A 20,628-nucleotide genomic window follows, 5' to 3' on the forward strand; every position below is an offset into this window, starting at 1 on the left:
CTGCTGTGATGTCTTCTCTGCCATCCCCGGAAATGGAAACCCGGAAGGGAGACGAGCATGCTATCAAAAGCTAGAGTCAGTGTTTATCAGCCTCTACATAGTTGTTTTAAGAAATGTTATTTTGAAGGGATAGTCTTGCAGTGAAAATTGAAAAAAAGAAGAAGAAGAAGAAGAAAAAGAAGAAGAAGGAGAAGAAGGAGAAGAAGAAGAAGAAGAAGAAATAACATTGCATTTGCTCAGGGGGAGGGGGGGAGATCCCCATAGTATCAGCAGTGCTCAGACCTTTCGAGACATCATCTCCATTCTTGTAGAGATTTTGGAGGGAGGCCCTACCTGAATTTTATTTCAACCAGAGCACGTTAACCTTGACACAGACTGACACAATTATGGTGGAGAAAGTTCATTTTTTTTTTATTTTAATAGGAATGAAGGAATAAAAGTTGGAAGGGGAAAAAACTCTGGAGGTTTATTGCCTCGTGAAAATGTCAGTGGTTGATGGTAACAGAAAGTCTGTTTGTGAGCGGTCGCGTGGGGAGCGCCTGGGGGCCTGGCGACTGGGGTGGGGAGGAACCCAGGGTCTCGGTGCGCTCATCATGGGGACCTTGGCTCCCTGGGGAGAAGCCTGCATCTCGATGGAGCTTTGACAGGGGAAGCTGCCAGGGGACGATTCCAGACCCAGCTGCATGGCCGAGCCAGGTTGGCTGTCCACCTGGATTGTGACGGTTCCCCCGAAGCCTAACGATGCCATGTTGGGAGCAGGTGCAAGTCCTGCCAGGCGCTCTGCCACCTTCCTGGCCGGCCAGAGAAAGAGGCCTGCTTCCTCTAGGATACTGTGTTGCCACCAGAGGCTCCTGTGGTCCTGCGGTTCATGGCAACACAGGGTTGGGGGGAAGGCAGCTGCAGAGTCAGGACCTGGGAGAGAAGAGAGCATCCTGGCCACCTTGGCAGCCGTGGCTTCTCCTGCCTTCTAGAGGAGGAAGGGAAGGCACCAAATCACCTGCCTTCTCCACTCCTTCCTATTCTTTGTCTTTCTACCTAAGAGAAGAAGGAAGCTTCTCTGGGGCCCCACCTACCCACTGCCCTACCTTACCCTCTCATCAGCTCCAGGACAGACTCCCATCGTCTCTGCCTGCCTGTCTGTACCCTCCTCTCTCCTCTTCTGGCGTCTCTTCAGTATCCAGCCTTGCAGGACGTAATCCCTTCCCCCCTCACAGTTCCCATCAGGGCTCTCCTGCCTCCTTGTCACCATGGCTGTCACCCAGTAGAGAGGAACCAAGTCTGTCTCCTCCTGGATCTCTCCCGTGAACACCAGGCTTGCATCTCCAGCCCCCTCCGGGGAGTTCAATGCCAGCAGGTTCACCTGGAGTCCCTTGTTCCCTGTGGCCTCCTTGGTTAGGACTCCAGGTTTCCAGGAAGAGGGCTTTCTCCTTTGGCTCCCCCATGGGAGCTTCTGGTACCTCTCCTCCTACTCACACCATGGCCACGTGGCTCAGTTCTCTCTCGGGACGGCTTGTCCACCTCCACTCCTTTCTTTTACCCTGTTTGAGCCTCCTCGCCTCCGCTCCCAGACAAGGCCTGAGCCTCCTGCTCAGTCTGCCGTCTAGTTCAGCGTGCTCTGGTCACCCACAGCTCTGATTCTGCCATGCCCCTGCCCTCTAACCTTTAGATTTGCTCACACTTCCCTTTTACACGCTCCATTTCCACCCTACCCAGTCACTTAGCAACCCCGCACAAGCCCCATGTTCTCCTACCTCTGAGCAGCCTACAGTGCCCTCGCCTCCTTCAAGAGCCCGGCAGGTCTCTGTCTGTCCTTTGAGTCTCTCCTGAGCCCTGCATTCCTCCCCTCGCCCTACCATCTGGCACCTCTGCCTTCTCTAACCCCTAGGGTATTTCCTGGGTCCCTCGTTCTCCTGTGGTAAGGCAGGCACTTATGCATTGGTTTATACCCTACCTTGCTTTAGAGAGGACACAAGCTGACTATACATTTGATTTGAGGGCTTGCAAGTTAAAAAAACAGACCCCCCCAAAAAAAAAGACATAACATCCTAGACAGAGACCTAAAGTTTTCATGTCTGGGTCGCCAGCACTTGCAAACAGTAGGTGCTCAGTAAATGCTGAGTGGACGATCGAAGCAGACCTTCTCCTGAGGAAGACCCTGGTGCTTGCCCCTTTCCTCTTTCTTTCTGACTGAAGTCGTGTCTCTGATCACCCCTCAACCAACGGAATCAGAGCGTGCCTGTCGCAGCTCCCGTGAGCTCCCACACCTGTAAGAATTGTGCACACAGTAGATGTTCTCACCAGTGGGCCTGAACTGCGATTCTGAAGGAAGGTCCCATAACCTCTGCCTTTCCTTGGTGTCAGGCGATGGGAAGGGGGCGACCCCGGGGTGTCCAACCAGAAGACTCCGACCACCATCTTGTTGACTCCCGAGAGGAAGTTCCACAGCTTCGGGTATGCCGCCAGGGACTTCTACCACGACCTGGATCCCAACGAGGCCAAACAGTGGCTGTACCTGGAGAAGTTCAAGATGAAGCTGCATACCACTGGGGTAAGTGAGCCTCTCCCAGGCCCCCACGTCCTCTGCACTGGAGAGCCAACCTTCCCTCCAGCCCCGAGGTCTTCCCAACCCAGGAAACCCTCAGGTCTCACCCAAGCAGAAAGTAACATCCATTTACCTTGATTTTGGAAACAATCTGGAGCACAAAACACTTTTGCAGAATGCACGGCACTTTCTGATACACACATGGGCGGAGGGTTATTCAGAATGTTTAACAGCGTGTGTGCCTTGGCAACTGATCGGTCAGGGCGGACACCTGCTGGTGTCCACCATCTTCTCAGGGGCCAGGAGGTCCCTCCGCAGTTGCTGGGTTGTTGGGAAACCCGGGGGTCCTGTAGGTGTGCCTCAGGGGCTGAGGGCATTTGGGGGACCCAGGGCAGAGGCGATTAGCTAACAAGTTTAGAAGTAAACATCTGTGTGGGGAAGCGGGTCGCCTAGGAAACAGGTGCCTAATGCATTGGTGGCTCAGCTCGCCAAGCAGCTCTGTTCCCAGCATGCCAGTGTCCTGTAAGCTGTCCTCATCCTCGAGGCCCTCCCCCAAGCTTCATGGAAAAGTTTGGATCACAGGATCGGATTTTTTCAGTTTGAGCATTGTATCCCACAGATTTTCCTTAATTCTTGGTACTTAGAGATTCATGGTGTTTAGGACCACGGATGATGGTGTTTAGGACCACGGACGCTGGGACCACACGGCCTGGATTTAAATCCTGCCTCTGATACTCGCAAGATACTTAATCCCAGTGACTTAACCTTTCTGGGCCCTCTGTGAAATAGAGACCCTGACAGGGCCTTCTTCACAGGGATGGTGGAAGGATTAAAGGGATCAAGCTACCTAAAGCTCTTCAAGCCGTGCTGGTACCGAGAAAATTCCAGCCGGTTGCTGGCTCCCATTGTGATTGCCTTCGTTTGTCTGCGTGTTTGTAGGTACAAACACATGTTAAGGGACGCCCAGCAGCCAGCACCCTGCCTCCAAGGCTGCCCCCTTTCTGAGCCTGGGAGTTGCCTCCCCAAATTGGGGGTGTCTTTGTTGAGTAGGGTGGCTGGTTGGGAAGAGGAGCTCGTGCCGATGGGTCAGAACAGCGGACAGGCTCCGCGAGGCTGGTTCAGTGTCTTTGTCCCCTTCACGCCCTAAAGGCAAAGCCTCCTTACCCGGCTGGACCAACCTGGGGGCTGGTTTTTGTTTTTCCCTCTGGTAGGAGCAGCCTCTGGTAGTAAGGAGCGTCTGGGTTCGGGCTGCCTTGGGGGCCTCCTCCTGATGATCGCCCCACTGTCTGCCCATTGCCACACTGTGAGCACTTTTCTGGTCATTTTTGAATGACCCCAGTGCGGCCAGCGTCTCCCAGCCGGGCTGCTTTGGCTTCTGGTGGAGAAGGCAGGCAGCGGTGCTGCGCTCCCAAGAGGATTAAGCACAAACCTTAAAATAGGAGCTCTTCTGTTTGGGCAACTTGGTTGCAGCTCATGGGGAGTGAAAGCTTCCTGTCTGCTCAGCGTCACGCACGTTGGCAAGTTGGCGGGATGCTTTAGGCCTCTGTGAGGGGGGCTCCTGAGGTGACTGTGAGTGTCCGAGGGTGGAAATAGTGTGTCATAGTGTGTCAGCTGTATCAGCAGTGGTGCCTGCTGCCTTTCTCTCCTCCTGGGCTCTGTCACCTCCCTGAAACCTCTGCTTCGTGAGGATCCAGGGGAGACAGAATGAGAGGGAAGGAGGGAGGGAGGGAGAAGTGTGAGGTAGGGGCTAAAGGGAACAGCTGGGACCCCCGCCACAGGAACGGGGTGATGCTGCCAGGACCCTTACTGGCAGAGAGCAGGGGACACCTATCCTAGTCTACCAAATATCAGGAAACAGAAATATGGCTCGCTGACTTTCCCAGACCTCCAGGTAGGAGTTCCCGAAGCCACAAGGCGCGTCTCTGCTCCCCCGTCTTACTGTTCCTTCGTCTCCCCCACTAGGACCTCAACATGGATACAGACCTAACGGCAGCAAACGGCAAGAAAGTCAAAGCCCTTGAAATCTTCGCGTATGCCCTGCAGTACTTCAAGGAGCAGGCACTGAAGGTAGGGCACGTGCCAGGGCCCTGTGGCAGGGGGAGGCACCCCCGCCAGTCAGGGGAGCGGACACAACCTCGAGGGAGGAAACGTAGGATTTCCATTCAGAAAACAGGATGCACCCTCGGGCCCCTACTGGCGGGAATGGGAAGTAGGGCAGCTGCTATAGAGAAATCTGGCAGTTTCTCAAAGGTTAAACATAGAGCTACCACATGACCTAGTGATTCTGCTCCTCAGTATATAGCCAGGAGAAAGGAAAAATGTGTATTTCCACAAAAACCTGTCTGTGAGTGTTTACAGCAGCAGCATTTGTAAGAACTAAAAAGGGGAGACAAGACGAATGTCCATCGGTGGATGGAAGGGTCCCTAAGTGGGTCTTTCCGTACAAGGGGATATTAGTCAGCCATAGACAGGAACGAATCACAGACGTCCGCAACCACAGGAAGAAACGTTGACAACATTACGCTGAGTGAAAGAAGCCAGTCAATTCTGTATGATTCCATTCATAAGAAATGTCCAGAGCAGGTGAATCCCCGGAGACAGGAGGCAGATTGGCAAGTGCCGCAGGCTGAGGGACGGGACAGGAGTGACTGCTAATAGGAATGGGGCTTCTCTTTGGGGTGACGGGATTAGAGAGCGTGACGGTTGCACAACCTTGTGAATGCGTGAAAACCCACTGAACTGTACATTGGGAAAAGGAGAATTTTATGGTATATGAATTATATCTCAGGAGACACGTGTGGCAGCTGGTGGGTCTCGGGCGAGGTGCTTGATTTCTCCAATACCCACGTTCCTACCTGGAAGAGTGGGGCAGGTTGTGTACCTTGTGGGTTGCTGGATATTAAGCCAGACATGAGGCACCTCCCTCGGGGTGGGGCACAGTAGGCTCTTGGCAAAGGGTTGCTGCCATCCCTCCTCCCTGTCCTCCCAGACCCCAGGGGAGAAGCTGGTGCCTGAGTGAGCACCTTGGACGATTATTGCAAAGTCTGTGCGGTGAGGCCCTGGATGGGGAGGGATTGGCTAACTTCTAGGTGGCTACATCTGGCCACTCGGTGTCTCTGCCTAGGGGCAGGGTGATGAGCGTGTGGGAGTCAGATGGGTAAAGAGCCTCACGTAAGCTCCATCCAGAAAGAATTGGGAACTTTAGAAACATTTGGTATTATGGGATCACTAGAAGAAATTTAGTGAACTCTAAAAATAGAATAGAGTTCTAGAAATAGGGCCTGAGGGAAACAGACGTGAGAATGTAATCCTGCTTCCATCCATTCAAGCACCTGCTTCTTCTTTTTTGAGTACTTTTTGTGTACCCGATCCTGGACAGGTTCTGGCAGCATTGTAGTAAACAGAGTATGAAGGAGTATATGGTCATGTAGTCAGCGGATTGGTGTTGTGAGGGGGTCACTGTGGCTGTTCGGGGTTTGGTGAAGGCAGAGGTTCTGCCCAACGGGTGGCAAGCAGGGAAGGCTCCCTGGAGAAGGTGCATCAGGGGCCCCTCAGCGGCAGCAGCTGGAACGTTGCGTGTTTCAGGCTGGTGGAGTGGCGCAGGAAGAATGCAGGGGAAAAAAACACAGCAGACAGCTCTGGAAAGCAAACAGTCTGGGATGAGAGAAGGCAAGGCTGCGGGGTCCAGTGGGAACAGCAAGCTTGGGTCGAGATCATGCAAAGCCTCGAAGGCCAAGCTAACGAACTACTTGGGTTATGGGGAGCCATGCAAGGATTTCTAATAGCGGAATACCATGGCCACAGAGACAGCGTTTGAGGGAGGGAGACCGCAGCATCCTCACGGCCTGCAGGGTGGAAGAAAGCCCTATGGAAGCAGTGGACTCAGATCCTGAAGCAGGTGTGTCTGAGGGCTCTGAGACTTGGAGAGTGGGGAGTCATGTGGGGAACGTGGAAACCAAGAAGAAAGAGGGGGCCAGGGCAGAGGGAACGAGTAGATTCTGGGAAATAATTCTTCCACCAGAAGAGGGGAGAGGGGAGAGGATAGAAGGAAGGAGTAGGAGGGAGACGAAGGTAGTGAGGAGAGCCTCATTGTCCTGGGCGGCAACGAAGGGGACCAGGCAGTACGGAGATGTGGACCTCTGCCGGCCCGGAGAGCAGGGATCTCAGAGGGATGGGCTCGGTGCCCGGTAGGCCAGACAGCCAATGAAGGACCCTCTGCCTACAGTGCCTGTGGCCACCCGGAGACAGGTGAGGGAGCAAGGGAGGCCGAGGACTTGCGGGCCCTTTGGATTAGGAGGAGGAGACATGGGGACCTGGGGAAAATTTAGGACCCATGAAAGTTGTGACACTGGCTTATGTTTCTGGTTGATCAAGGGGGAAAGAGTGAACAGCCCATCTCAGAAGGGGAGGGGAGAGAGGGAGGGGGCAGAGGTCCAGCAGGGGTGCAGGAGGGGGTGTGGTTTCGAACATGTCAGCTCAGCTGAAAACTGCAGGAACCTGCTCGCACTTTCTCCCAGCAGGGAACATGCTATAAAGAAATTCCATGAAGAAAAGCTTTTTGAAGAGATTTGTATGAGCTGGGCCCTTCACGAGAGGGTGGTCTGGTGTTTGAAGGACACACAGATTCAGAGGAGGGGACAGTTGCACATTGGACCAGGATGAACAAGATAGAGTGTCTACTGAAGCAGCGTATCTTGGGCATCACAGGCGTGAAGCAGGCTCGATGTTCACGAAGGAAAGCAAGTGAAAAGTGCAACGTAATGGGAAGTTTAATTAATGGCAGGGTCCTTTCCCTTCTAAGCTGTACTAAATCCACTGGCAAACAAACAGCTTATTTATTTATTTATTTAAAAGATTTTTATTTATTTATTTGATGGACAGAGATCACAAGTAGACAGAGAGGCAGAGAGAGGGAGGAAGCAGGCTCCCTGCCAAGCAGAGAGCCCAATGTGGGGCTCGAACCCAGGACCCTGAGATCATAACCTGAGCTGAAGGCAGAGGCTTTAACCAACTGAGCCACCCAGGCTCCCCTCACGTTCTTTTAAATGTCACATATATCAGGGATAATAATGTTCAGAACATCTTGTCTTTCCTTATTTTTTCTGGCTTAATCCACTGAGCCACCCAGGTGCCCCCAAACGGCTTATTTAAACAACCGTCCCTATGGCCAGGGAAGCCCATCGTTCACCTTTTGAGCCTTTTCCTGTTTAAAGAATTTAAAATAGCCTGGATGGCACTTGGCGGTGTGCCTAGAACCTTCCCAACATATGTCACTGCTCACCTGCCTTTAAAGTCCAGTGCAGACCCGCAAGGAAATAAAACACGATTAAAGACAAAACAAAACTCACTGTTTCACTTAGGCCTCATGCAGAGATGTTTTGTTTTGAAGAAAAAAAAAATTTACTAGACATACTTAACACTGCTGAGCTGTAGGCTTAAAAAAATGTTCACATGGTTGATTTTATGTTATGGGTTACTGTCACAATTAGAAATGAAAAAAAAAAGGGCAAAAAAAAAAGTTTACTGACTGATCATAGAGGGAGTTAATTCCGTGACACGGTGGCTCCAACCCAAGGTATCTACAGAAACAGAGGAAATGAGATACCTATCAGAAGAAACAAATCTGCAGCCTATTAATCTTCTGAAACCTGTCCCCAGAACCGACTCAGACGCAGACGCGTGTTGGTCAGAGTTTAGGTTTGATTTCAGATTTGTGTGGTGCGTGTGGCTACCAGAGGGGAGCGGTAGGAAGGAACAAGCTTTATCAGAGGCCTTCTCAGGTGAGCTTCTCCTATGTGTTCTCAATCTCCCCAGAAACACAGAGCATTAGTTCTGTTCTCCCCATTTTACAGATGGGAATACTGAGTCTGAGAATTATTCTAGAGTCGTGTCTTGTCTGCATGGACTTGGAGTGAACCTCTGGTGCTTCTGCCCCTCCCCGTCATCCGGTGTGGTTTAACTTGAACCAAAAGCTAAGAGCAGCACAGTTCTTGCTTAGTCGTTCGTATCCCTCCCGTCCTGCGAGGAGGACTCCTCTGAGGTGCTGGCCTTGCCATAAGGCAGGGGACAGGGACGACTCGGACAACAACTGCCACCAGGTGTTATGCAGAGCTGTGAGCCAGGCCCTGTTCTAGATACAAACCACATGTGACAATTTAGTGAAGACCTTGGTCTTGAGAGTTAAGATATCCCTGGGTCTGGTCCAAATCTTGGCTCTGTCACTGTAGCTGTGCAGCCGTCAGAAGGTACTGCGCGTAGCTAGGACTCAGGCTCCCATCTGTAGGAAAGGTGCGCCGTTATCATCCCTTCCTAGTGAGACCCTGGGACTCATGGAGATGAGGTATGCAAAGTGCTAGATGAGGTTGTCACAGAGTAAGCTCCCAGTAAATGTAGCTCTCAGAAAGTTATCACCCCTCCCAACAACAGTGTGAGCTAGGTATTATTATCCCCATTGTGCAGATGAGGAAACTGAGGCCTGGGAGCCTATCATGTATCCTGTCACATGACTCAGAAGTAGCCAAAGGCCTGTGACCTGCTTGCCTCCTGCCTGCAGTCACGTTCAGTGAGTGAAAGGAGTAGAGCTCCTAGCTTGCGGAATATTCGGGAAGCAGACCCTTGCTTCCTGACACTGGTAAGTTCAGCAGGCTGTAGGGTAGATGGCCCAAGAGTTCATGGCCAGGAAGCCTGGAATTCTCCATGAAGCTGTAGGAGGACCAGCTGTGTCCACTTGACCTGCTGCATTTCCCTTGGCTATAGGAGCTGAGTGACCAGGCGGGGTCGGAGTTCGAGAACTCTGATGTCAGATGGGTCATCACGGTGCCTGCCATTTGGAAGCAGCCGGCCAAGCAGTTCATGAGACAAGCTGCCTATCAGGTGAGTGAGGGGATGGGGCATGTGGCAGCCCAGGATGCCCATGGGGGTGACTGTCACCTCACTCAGGTGTCCCCAGCCCTCATAGGCCTCCCTGGGAGGCAGTGAGGGGTCTCCCATGGGCCAGGGGACATGAAACCTTCCTCTTGGGGGAGGAGAGAGGGTTTGGCCTACTGGGGTTGGGCCCACAGGGGCTGGACCGGGCTCAATTTTCTTTCTGGCTTTATATATCCTATCCTGTAGATTCCCCAGGGCTAGGATTTCAAACTGGGGTACAGAGACATTTCTCCACGGGTGAACGGAACCTCAGGAGAAGGCTTGGACAGTAATAATGTTTGAAGAAGAAAGGAACAAAGAGAAAGCCGATGGCCTTGCACCAAGCACATCAGCTTGGTGTGGAGGTTGAGATACGCACATGTATAGCTGGGACAGGAGGGAAATAGGCTGGTCTGTACGTTTCACCTCGTGAGCAACACGGGAGCACACACGGTCAGGGGTGGTGAGGCCACCAGACCTGCCCGGTGCAGACACCTGGAGGGGCAGTGGCATGGCCAAGGAATGTGTCAGTCAGTGTGGTGCCATGGATAGAACATTCTAGTGCCAAAGGCTAGCCCATCCCTCCTGGGCGCTGGGGGCATCCCTGGTACCACGAACCCTCATGGCCACCAAGCCTCACACTGTCCACAGGCCACATGTGCCATGACGGGGTTCCCCGAGGGTTTGACTTCATGGCAAGAATGGCCAGCTGTGCTGACCTGCTGTTCCGACCCCCAGGTCCGAGATGGCTCCCCCAGGCTAATGAAAGCCCACCCTGGGGCCTTGGTCCACTCCATGCAGTGAGAGTCCGTTTCCAGAGCCTTCAACCTGAGCTGGGCTGCGGCAAGTCACCAACGTAATAGATGTTCCCTTGCGCCCTCCCCACCCCGCTCCCAGGGGACATGTCTCTGATGTTGAGTTTGTAGCCATAGGTATAAATTTCCTTTCAAAACACCCACCGGAGCAACCCTGAGCACCGAATGCAACAAAATGGCCTTGGGTACCTTGGTGTCATGAATTGTACTCACCACTTAGAGCTTCACTCCAGGTGACAGGCAGAGTTCCAGGGAGAGCCATGTCCCTGCCCACCCCCCACCTCCTCCTCCCTACTTCCCCTTCTTCCCTTCTCTGCCGCAGGCTCTCCTCTGCTCTCCCCTTCAGCGTGAGAATCTGGCTCAGTCGAGTATCTGCCAAAAATAGATTTTTGTTTTTATAGGGATGAAGGAAGAGGGTAAGTTCCAGAAAGAGGCAACTTCTCTAAAAAGGAAGAAACCCAAATGTAGTTTCGCTGTCCTCAGAAGCCCGGGGCACCCTGGAGCTTGTCCACAGTGTCGGCCTTCAGGCAGCACCCCAAAGACGGGACGCCGGGACATGGCTGTCTGTGAAGACATGGCCAGTGTTCTGAGTCTATACAGGAAGGAGACTCAGGATTCATGGCTTTCACTCTTGTTTTCCCACAGGAAAACTACAGCAACAAACATGTGACCCGGAAAAGGGTCAGTTCTTATTTTTAGCCTGAAACAGAAAGAGGGGCAGGGACTGGGAGATTTGTCAGGGCTGCTGGAGCCTTGGGCGGCCTCTTCCAAGGACTGCCTCTTGGAGCAGTGGGGCCTGGCGGGGAGGCGCCTCATACTTCGGGTGAGGAGGAAACCAGGCAGATGGGGGTGTGTGCCCTCCGGGGTTTGGCAAAACCAAAATGGCACCTCAGAGGGGTGAATGTAACCAGCATTTATGGATGTGGGGACTTCTCTTTCTGAACCCCAGAGATGACTCTGCAGACTGGCCCATCCTTCAGATGCTGGGCAACTTCTGATGGGTACAGACTTTGTGCAGCTTAATTTTTGGCTCTTTGTAATTCTGATTTGATACTTGTGTCCAGTTTAGTCACCGAATGGCTTTCAAGATGGCAGGGGCCATTCAGTCATTCTTTGTTTACTCATTCATTTATTCATACTCGTTCATTACTCATGCATGTACTCATGTGTACTCATTCATTTATTCACTAAACAAACCCATACCGGGAGACTTCTGGGCGCTGGGACATGGATGGTGCTGGATTCGTATCCTGTGTAACCTGTGTAAGTCTGCAGCCTTTGTACTTCAGGGAGAGTGGCAGAGGGAGTTATGGGGCACAACTGCTTTGCCAACTAGCCTGTGGTATCTTTTAGCTTGTCCTCTGGAAGAGTCCCCATGACAAAATGGAAATGAAGCACAGCCAAAATTAGCATCTCTCTAGTTCTCTCTCCTCATCCTCCATTTAATTATACAGAAGAGAAATGTGTACATCTGATAGTTAATTTTATGTGTAAACTTGACTGGGCCAAGGGGTACTGATATATGTGGTGAAACATCACTCCAAGTATTTGCTGTGAGGGTATTTTTGAATGAGATTAACATTTAAATTGACTGACTAAATAAAGCAGATTGCCCTCCCTAAGGTAGGTGGGCCTCATCCAATCAGTTGAGGGCCTGACTGGAACAAAAGGCTGAAACTCACTAGAATAAGAGGAAATTCCTCCTGCCTGCCTGCCTCTAAACTGGAACATTGTTTTTCTCCTCCCTTTGGCCTCACACTGAAACATTAGCTCTTCCCAGGTCTTGAGGCTGCCAGCAAGGGAATGATACCATAAGCTCTCACGGTTCCCCAGCTTGCCAACTGTAGATCTTGGGACTTGTCAGTCTCCATAATGGTGTGAACCAATTCTTTACAGTAGATCTCTTTCTGTGTTTACATATGTCTTACTGGTTCTGTCTCTCTGGAAAATGCTAATACAGAACCTGAGCAAAAAACCATAGTTCTTGGGTCAGCCAGCTTCTGAGATCTGAGGATACCCACCATCCCTTGCCCCCAAAGTGCTGTCCATCAACCTGCCTTCAGGAGGAAGAGCTGGAAAGATGAGGTAGGATGGAACTCCATCAGGGCAGCTGGGAAATTGGTCACATCTCCCCTGCTTGCATGCAGGAAATGGAGTCCTTTCTTCAGGCTCCTTGGCAGCCCCATGAGCCCAAGTGCATGGCACAGTCAGATGCGGGCTGAGCTTCATTCCTCCACTGGCCTGGTGGGGTTGGGGGAAGAGGCCTGGATGCAGAGCAAGAGATGAGGCTCTGGGCAGCATCTCAGAAGAAACAGGCCTGGAGGGGATGGTTCCGGAGCACTTTACGGGAACGGTTTTATCTGTGAAACTCCAAAAACTCCTCTTGTGTCAAATCCCTGTTGAAAAAGTAGGTTCAGTCTCTATGTTTTATAATTCACTGCTAAGAACCCCATTAAACCCTCCAGGAGCATTCACTGAACAGATCATAACAGGAAGAACAGCTGATCCTCTTCCGAGGCCTTCAGGAAAGACCTAGAGTGGGAGACAGTTCCAACTGAGTCTTGAGGGATAGTCCTAGTGGACGGGAAATAGTCTAGTTGATTTTTAGAGGCATTTTGGCAAAAATGTATAACCCTCGTGGGTTCTGGAAACCTGTCAAATAAAAGACATCCCCTTACATAGGATGATCTCATTTAACGTGGAGTTACACTTTGCACTGCTGTGGAAAGGAATCACATCGGAGGGAAAATAACAGCCACAGCGGAAGGTTGTCATTCAGCGTTTTGGAGACAAGGGCCAGGACATCACAGAAGGAAGGCTGGCTGGAGGGACGGGGGGTTCATTCTCTCCACAGCTCCCGCCGAGCACCCACTGTGTGCTGCCCTCGGAAAGTGTAGCGTCTTGCAGGAGAGGCGCGGTGCGTCTGCATGATCTGGAGCTGGAGACAGAATAGGCTAAGTGCCCGGCCAGCGGGGCCCAGCGGACAGAGAGCTTGCGTGGAACCAGCGGACAGAGAGCTTGCGTGGAACAGCAGCTGCGAGGTACCAGCTTCTGAGGCAGAATTCGCCAAAGCAGCAAGCGCTCCCCTGCTCTGGTGGACCCGGGCCTGATCCTGGGACACCTGACAGCTGCCAGGCTATGGGCTTCTGCTGAGAAGGACTGCGAGTGTTTATGCAGGAAGAAAGCCTACCCTTCCAGGCCCTGGGCCCTTCTGCCCAGAGATAAAGACATCTGAGTTTTTGAGCATCTGGCAGATTCTTTTGCATTTCCTCCTTCTCTTAGAGTCCAAAAGCAGCTCTGGGACCCGTCCTCGGGAGCGGGAACCTGGCAGAGCCAGCCGCCTCCTCTTGCCTCAGCCCTTCAGCTCTCTGCCGTGGCCTCCATGGAAGGACATGGCCCCTCATCCTCTCTGGGGAGCAGGTTGGGGGCCTGTTCGAGCAGAGGAGTGTGGTTACTTTGTCCTGGGCCTCTCACGGATCTTACCTCCCACCCCCCGCCCCTGGTTTGAAGTCCTCTGCACCTCCATTCCCCATCTGCATCCTCTCCTGGGTACCATGAGGAACCCTCTGTGGAAACGGGTCAAAGCTTTTACTGTGGGCCTGAGGCCAACCCGGCTGGCGGGGGACAGATGAAAGGCCTCCCTGGAGGGGTGTGGCCATGCTGCTTGGGGCATTCTGGGGTAGCCTGTGTGTCTTTCATGTCTTGAGGATGTGGGAGCCTCCCGGGGGGAAGCTGGATTGTGTAAGTCACATACCAGGGACCTTCGGGCGCCTCAAGTTGTGTAACTGTACTCCATGCTTTTCACTTCTCTGGACTTCTTGATTTGGTTTTCTGTATAAATACTTCACAGCTGTTTTTTTTTTTTTTTAAGTTTTATTTATTTGGGGGGGGAGCAGAGAGAGGGGGGAAAGAGAGAATCTCAAGCAGACTCCTTGCTGAGCACAGAGCCTGATGAGGGTCTCGATCTCACGACCCTGAGACCATGACCTGGGCTGAAACCAAGAGTCAGACACAACGGAGCCACGCCAGAGCCCTGATCTGTCACGTCTGCCTCAGAGTGGCTGCTCACCGTCTCAGGGAAGGGGTGGGGAGGGATGAAGGCAGTTATTTTTTTCTTCTGTTCCCCTCCACTCTCCCCCTGCCAGGTTCAGGCCCCCCAGTGCTCTTCCTGGCCACGAGGAGGGAGACTGCCTGGGGGGTGGACATCCCAGGAGGACACAGGGCAGTAGTGAGCCTTCTCCTCCTTTCCCACCAGCCCCGGGCACGGCCCTGGCGCTCTGCTCTCCTCGCCCCTCCTCCCAGGCCTTTTTCCCTTCTGAGCTTCGGAAGACCATCGTAAACGCGTCGGCCTAGTAGCAACTAGTTTTTCCTTCTTTCTCACCCCGTTTTCTGGGAAGCTGGACCCGTTAGCTTCTATTCTAGGAAGCCCACAAAGGTGGAAAAGTCAGTCTTGGAGAGCGAGTCCTTTAGAGGGGGGCTGCTTTTGGTTTTATTTTGGATTTCTTCTGGGATCCTGGGGCCTAAGGCTCAGAAGTTTCCTCTTGCCTGGCGACACGTAGGTCTGTAAGCCTTGTTCCGTCATTGGGCGCTGCAGCTGTCTTGGTGCCAAGAATGTCTAACGTGACCCTGTGGGAGGCAGGGGGAGGGGGACTTTGAGTCCCTGGGGTCAGGAGTACTGGGAGATCTTGTTCTGCATCTGGGTCAGGGGCCTGTTGGTGGGCAGCAGGCCTCCTTCCATGCGGAGACCAAACCGATGGACAAGGAAGGGAGATGCTGCCGTGTGGTTGGCTAACAGCGGAGGGCGCAGAGCAGTAAGGAGGCAGTTTTCCTGCGGACGGTGTGGGCTTCCTAAAGTCGGTCTTCCAGAAGGGCTCCCACCGCTTGTGAGGCATCTGCTGTCGGCAGTGGGGAGAGCAAAGTCACCTGCCTGCCAGTGGTTTCTCATTAAGACACAATTAACTGGTTCACGTGGGGCATGGTCGTTGCGGAAGATTGACTGCACGCACTTAGAGGCGGTGTACCGTCTGGGCTGTCCCAGTAACTGGGTACAGAGATCCTACCTTGAAACCAGCAGAAGGAGGATCCTTAGAGACACCCTGGGAGTTTCATCCAAGTCAAAAGGCCTGGGTCCCACCCTGGTAGCTGGAGTCAATGAAAGCAGGAGAACAAAGAACCAATTAAAGAGCTGGTCTGCGAGGTTAAGACTGGGTCTGGGCTCGCTCAGCCACATACTCTTGCCACAGCCATGCACTGGAGCCTAAGACTGTCTGAGTTTCAGCCCTGAGAGCCCATGTCCCAGGAACCCCGGGACTGTTGGTCACCCTACTTCTCTAAGCCAGGCTTTCTTTCTCCATAAAGTGAAGGAGTTGAATAAAAGGCCAAGAAGGGCCTTTGCATTTCTAATACTATAACCTGAACCCCCTCCCTTCCTTGTCCAATAACAGAACCTTCTAAGCCCCTTCCATCTGTGACTCTAGGCTGGCTCCTCCTGGGCGGAGGTCACCGTGCACGTATGACATTAGGCAGACGGTTCACCCCCGATCTACAAGCTGAGTCCACCACCCCTTGTAGAATCGAGTCTCCTCCAAAGTGGGTGAGGTGCGAGGGCAGCACCCCGAGGTTCCCTAGGGAACAGCAAAAGAGACAGCAAACACAGTGGTGAAGGACACATAGCACGTTTCCGTCCCGTCATGCTGGTGACCCGGAAACCCTTGGGGCTTGAATGGCTTCAGCGAGTGAGGCCTCGTGCTTCAGTTCAAGGCCATAGGAGGTGGGCAGGGACCTGGCAGAGGCCATGCCAGGCTCATGTCTCCGATCTCCCTCTGTGGGGTGGTCCTGGAGTGTCCTGGCGGGCTCTAGTCACAGGGGCTGTGATTGGAACAAGCCAGATGTCAGAGCAGAAGCATGTCTACCATTAAAGGGGTAACAGCTTTGAATAAAATAACTGCCAGCTGCCTTCTGACCCATATTCTAGAAAGTGTGAGACTGTGTGATTCCAGGAGGGCTTTCTCCAGAGCCCCGGGGCCCTCCTTGGTGTGCTGGAGGCCCACTGGATTCCCAGACAGCCAAAGCCGATGCTTGTATAGCTGAGGTCCAGCGATGGCCCATTTGCTTTGCAAGCCACCAAAGATGGGGTCTGCCCTTATACCCTTTGGCCCATTGTAACCAGAAAGAGACCACCTGCCTTCCATCCTCTGATAGTTTTCAGAGTTTGGGGGCATCTTCCCCTTCATGCTGCTCAGTTCTGGGCCCAGGAAGTCCCAAATGAAAGAGGCCCAGGGCCCAGAGAGCCCTGCATTTCCCAAAGGCACCCATACATTTTCTTTGCCCCTCCACCACGTTTGGGGACCCAGGGGTCACCCCGTCACCACTGAGTGTAAGCCCTGCAGGGGAATTTCCCAGACAGACTCTGAGTGTCCCTTCCTGGAGGGCGTCAGCGCAAGGTGTGTGAGTGTCCTCAGAGTGGTCCCGCCTCTGTCTTCCAGGCAGGCCTGGCCTCCCCGGAGAATGCCGAGCAGCTCATCATCGCCTTGGAGCCCGAGGCGGCCTCCATCTACTGCCGGAAGCTGCGGCTGCACCAGATGATCGAGCTGAGCAGCAAGGCCGCGGTCAACGGGTACAGCTCCGGTGACGCAGTGGGAGCTGGGTTTGCACAGGGTACCTCTGCTCTCTCTCTCGCCTCCCGGCTCACTCCCCTCCGCCCCTGCATGGTTCTCGGCCCTGATTACCGAGAGGCCCTTAGCACTGTAAGGAAGGATCAAAATGCTCCGGAGAGGTCAACTCTAAGCGCCTCTGTCCTGGCCCCCTGACCTGGCCTCCCCGGGCACCCTCGGAAGCTCTGCGGTAGTTCCCCGGGGTCCTCACCTGTGCCTCGGGCAGGGGGAGGATGCTTGTCTCTAAGCACCTGGGGATGGCCGCAGAGAGCAGCTCTTGGTTCTTACATTTTACTAGGTTCTTAATTTTTCTTGTTTATTAACTGATTCTTAATTGAATCCCACTTGTCCATTATTAATTCCTCCATTAAGACTGTTGATTTACTGCTGACTCACTCATTAGGACCGCTTCGTGTATGGTGAGCTCATTCTGGGTCTTAGCCATGAACCTGGCAGAGTTTAAAACACAGATGATCAGCGCTGAGGCTTCCTGACCTGGCTGATGCTCATTTAGCTGTGAGAGGGGGACCACCTGGGGGGCTGGGATGGGAACTTCTGCTATTTAATATTTACCTGTGTGCAAGCTGGTCACAGCGTTGGTCTTCAGATCTGACACCCTAGGTCAGGGACAGAGCCACCAGCATGAGTGAGCACAGGCACTAAGGGGAGTGCTGTGGGTGCTGTTCCCAGAGGAGGGCCTCAGGGCCAAAAGCCACCCATCCCATGCCCACCCCATCCTGGAAGGCCCAGAGGAGAAGGAGAGGGGGAGAGCGATATCGAGAACTGCCACCCCCTGCCCCCACAACCCCCCAGCCTGGGTCCAAGTTTTCCTTGGTCCCCACACCGAGGCCTGTCTCTGCTCCGCCCATGGCATTGGGCCCAGGTTTCCCCTTCTCAAGGCCCGGCAACCTCTCCTCCAGAATTCTCCTCTTCCTCTCCACACGGTCACTCTGCTGCCCCAGGCTGCGGGTGTGTGTGTGTGTGTGTGTGTGTGTGTGTGTAAATTCTAACACCTCCCACCGAACTCACCTGTGGCCAATGAGAGACACTGCCCTTCCACTGAGGGCATGATTTGCCTTTTTTATTTTTGGCCATGCTTGGCCTCCCCCAAAACAGGCAGAGGCTAGCCTTCCTGCCAACTAAATCAAAGGTATTAACATTTTAAATACTCATGATGACATTTATTTACATTTTAATCGGAAAAGAGACCCAGGACTGACTGGGCTTTCCTGCCTTGCATGTGAGCTGTTACTGGTTCTCTCTCTCTCTCACACACACACACACACACACACTCACACTCAGGTTGGAATTAACTAATTGTAGCGCAGCTCTTCTTCATACGTCCTAAGTGTAACACTCACATTTGAAGGGGAAACTGTTTTCGAAAGCTAGCCTTCCCCGAGAGCTCAGTGTGGGGGTTCCTTTCCTTTAACTTTTTATTATTACTATTTTTTAAAGATTTTATTTATTTATTTGACAGACAGAGATCACAAGTAGGCAGAGAGGCAGGCAGAGAGAGAGGGGGAAGCAGGCTCCCTGATGAGCAGAGAGCCCGATGCAGGGCTCTATCCCAGGACCCTGGGATCATGACCTGAGCCGAAGGCAGAGGCTTTAACCCACTGAGCCACCCAGGCACCCCTCTTTCCTTTAACTTATCCTGCCCACCCGCACATTGCTCCGCGTCTGTGTCCTGTGCCTTGTGGAATTTTCTCTGGTCTTGTGCTCAGAAGGTCTCTTGGGTTTTTGAAATGCTCGCACTGCTGGGCACCACCCCTCAGAGGGGCAGAGAAGTAGGGGTTCCGGCTCAGCCTTGTCTTGTAGTTACGGCCCATCTCCCGGAAGGAGGGGGAGCTGCCTGGGGAGGCCTGGCAGAGCCCCTAACCAGAAGTTCCCTGGATGGCATTGGGGCCCCGAGTGCTCCCTCCTCGCCGTTCTCTGCCCTCTGCTGCTTCTCCATGATGGATGCCCAGTGGACACTACTGAGGGGACTGGGGCTGGCCCTCTGCCCCCAACACCACGGGGTTGCTCTCCACATTAATTTGCACCAAAAGGATTTCATAAGATCAGTAAAGGATCTGTGTTTTTTGGGGGTTTTTTTGTTTGTTTTGTTGGGTGTTTTTTTTTTTTTTATAATCTCAGGCTTAATTTGCCAGAAAACGTGATTTTTGGTTGTTTTGTTTTGAGAGGTCAGAATATGTTTTATTAGTCTGGCTTGGCCATTTTTAAATGAAAGACATCTAGATTGTTTTAGCAAACCAAATGCTCGCTGTGAGGTCTGCAGTAGAAGTTCATCCGGAGCCAGTGCTGGGAACAGGAGAGAAGCCCTGAGTTTGAGGATCCCTCCCAGGCCGGCAGAGACGCTAACCAGGACGACCTCACCCCTGGACATCAGGGCCCGAAGGACTTCAGAGCTGACTGGCTCTTCGCATTCTAATCCCCAGAGAAGACGCAGTTTTGCAAACAGGGTGCTCCTTGCTAGAAGAGGCTTGAGGGTCAAGGGTCCTTAATTAGATAACCAGCCACAGACGGATTTGTAGGACAATTCAAAGTCAACAGCACCAGTTTAAGGACTAGAAAAATTGGTGGTGGGGGCTGGGGCAAGGTTGTGGGATGGGGTAGCAGAGCAGTGGACAGAGCCTTTATCTGTAAAATTGGGGGCTGTTCTCAATTGTTCATTGTAGTGATCGTTTGTTGGGTACTGGCTCTCAGACTTGGTGTTTTGCCTTCCTTATCACCTACTGTGGTGTGCCCGGCGTTGCACAGTGCTGGGATGAAATCAGAGAATCAGGCCCTGCTCTGCCTGTGAGGAACTTAGGTCAAGTGTTATTTTTTTTTTTTTTAAGATTTTATTTATTTATTTGACAGTCAGAGATCATATGTAGGCAGAGAGACAGGCAGAGAGAGAGAGATGGAGAAGCAGGCTCCCACTGAGCAGAGAGCCCAAAGCGGGGTTCGATCCCAAGACCCTGAGATCATGACCGGAGCCGAAGGCAGAGGCACCACTGAGCCACCCAGGAGCCCCTCAAGTATTATTATCCCCATTTTATGGATGTGGAAACCAAGACCCGCTTAATCAAATTAATCACTTAATTAAATTAAGTGATTTGTCCCAACTGGGTACCTTAGCTGTGCCCCGATGATCTCCAGATACCCTCTCAGAGCACCTTGCTCATCTCTTAGCATTCGTGTTCTGCTTTTTTCACTGTAAATTGTTAAATCTCAAAGGCATGATGGTGCATGGTCCCAGGGTGGACTTGGAGCTGCGAGACAGTGGTGGGAACTGTAAACCCCTTAACCTGTTCTGACCAGGTTTCCTCCTCTAAACAGAAGGACGATGATTTGTGCCCTGTCTGCCTCCCAGGGCTGGCCTGTGAGAGATGCAGTCACCCCGCGCAAAGCGTCACAGCCACTAAGTGGCCTGAGCCACAGCCCTGTGGTTCCCCAGAGTTAGGAAAAAGGCCGCCAGGGCTTTGCTGGGTTCAGAGGGGCCGCCCTGTGGCTGAAGCGCCACCTTGTGGCGGAAGAGCAAACTGCCTGCGCCGGGGTTGGGAAATGGCTCCAGTCCCCTTTATCCAGGATCCAGATTAGGAAAACATACCCGACATTCCTTGCATCAGACAGAGTTCCTTGAGGTGAAGCTATTTAACCAAGCGCACTGCTAGCTACTTGGCAGACAAGTTCCTCCCTGGGACAGCAAAGCCAGGAATCTGGT

General features: G+C 52.8%; 1 protein-coding gene across 2 annotated transcripts in view; it reads left to right on the top strand.

Moving 5' to 3' along the window:
- The window catches only part of HSPA12A (heat shock protein family A (Hsp70) member 12A), a 150,212-nt gene that overhangs the window by 122,209 nt on the left and 7,375 nt on the right, over nt 1-20,628 (top strand). For both annotated transcript variants that reach the window (XM_032878921.1, XM_032878931.1), the window contains 4 exons: nt 2,362-2,548; nt 4,505-4,609; nt 9,299-9,415; nt 16,749-16,920. In XM_032878921.1, the coding sequence (XP_032734812.1) occupies nt 2,362-2,548; nt 4,505-4,609; nt 9,299-9,415; nt 16,749-16,920 (581 nt within the window). The remainder of the gene's footprint in view (nt 1-2,361; nt 2,549-4,504; nt 4,610-9,298; nt 9,416-16,748; nt 16,921-20,628) is intronic.

Source organism: Lontra canadensis, unplaced genomic scaffold (genome assembly GCF_010015895.1).
Source record: "Lontra canadensis isolate GAN:19392208 unplaced genomic scaffold, GSC_riverotter_1.0 scaffold3, whole genome shotgun sequence".
Lineage (NCBI taxonomy): Eukaryota > Metazoa > Chordata > Mammalia > Carnivora > Mustelidae > Lontra > Lontra canadensis.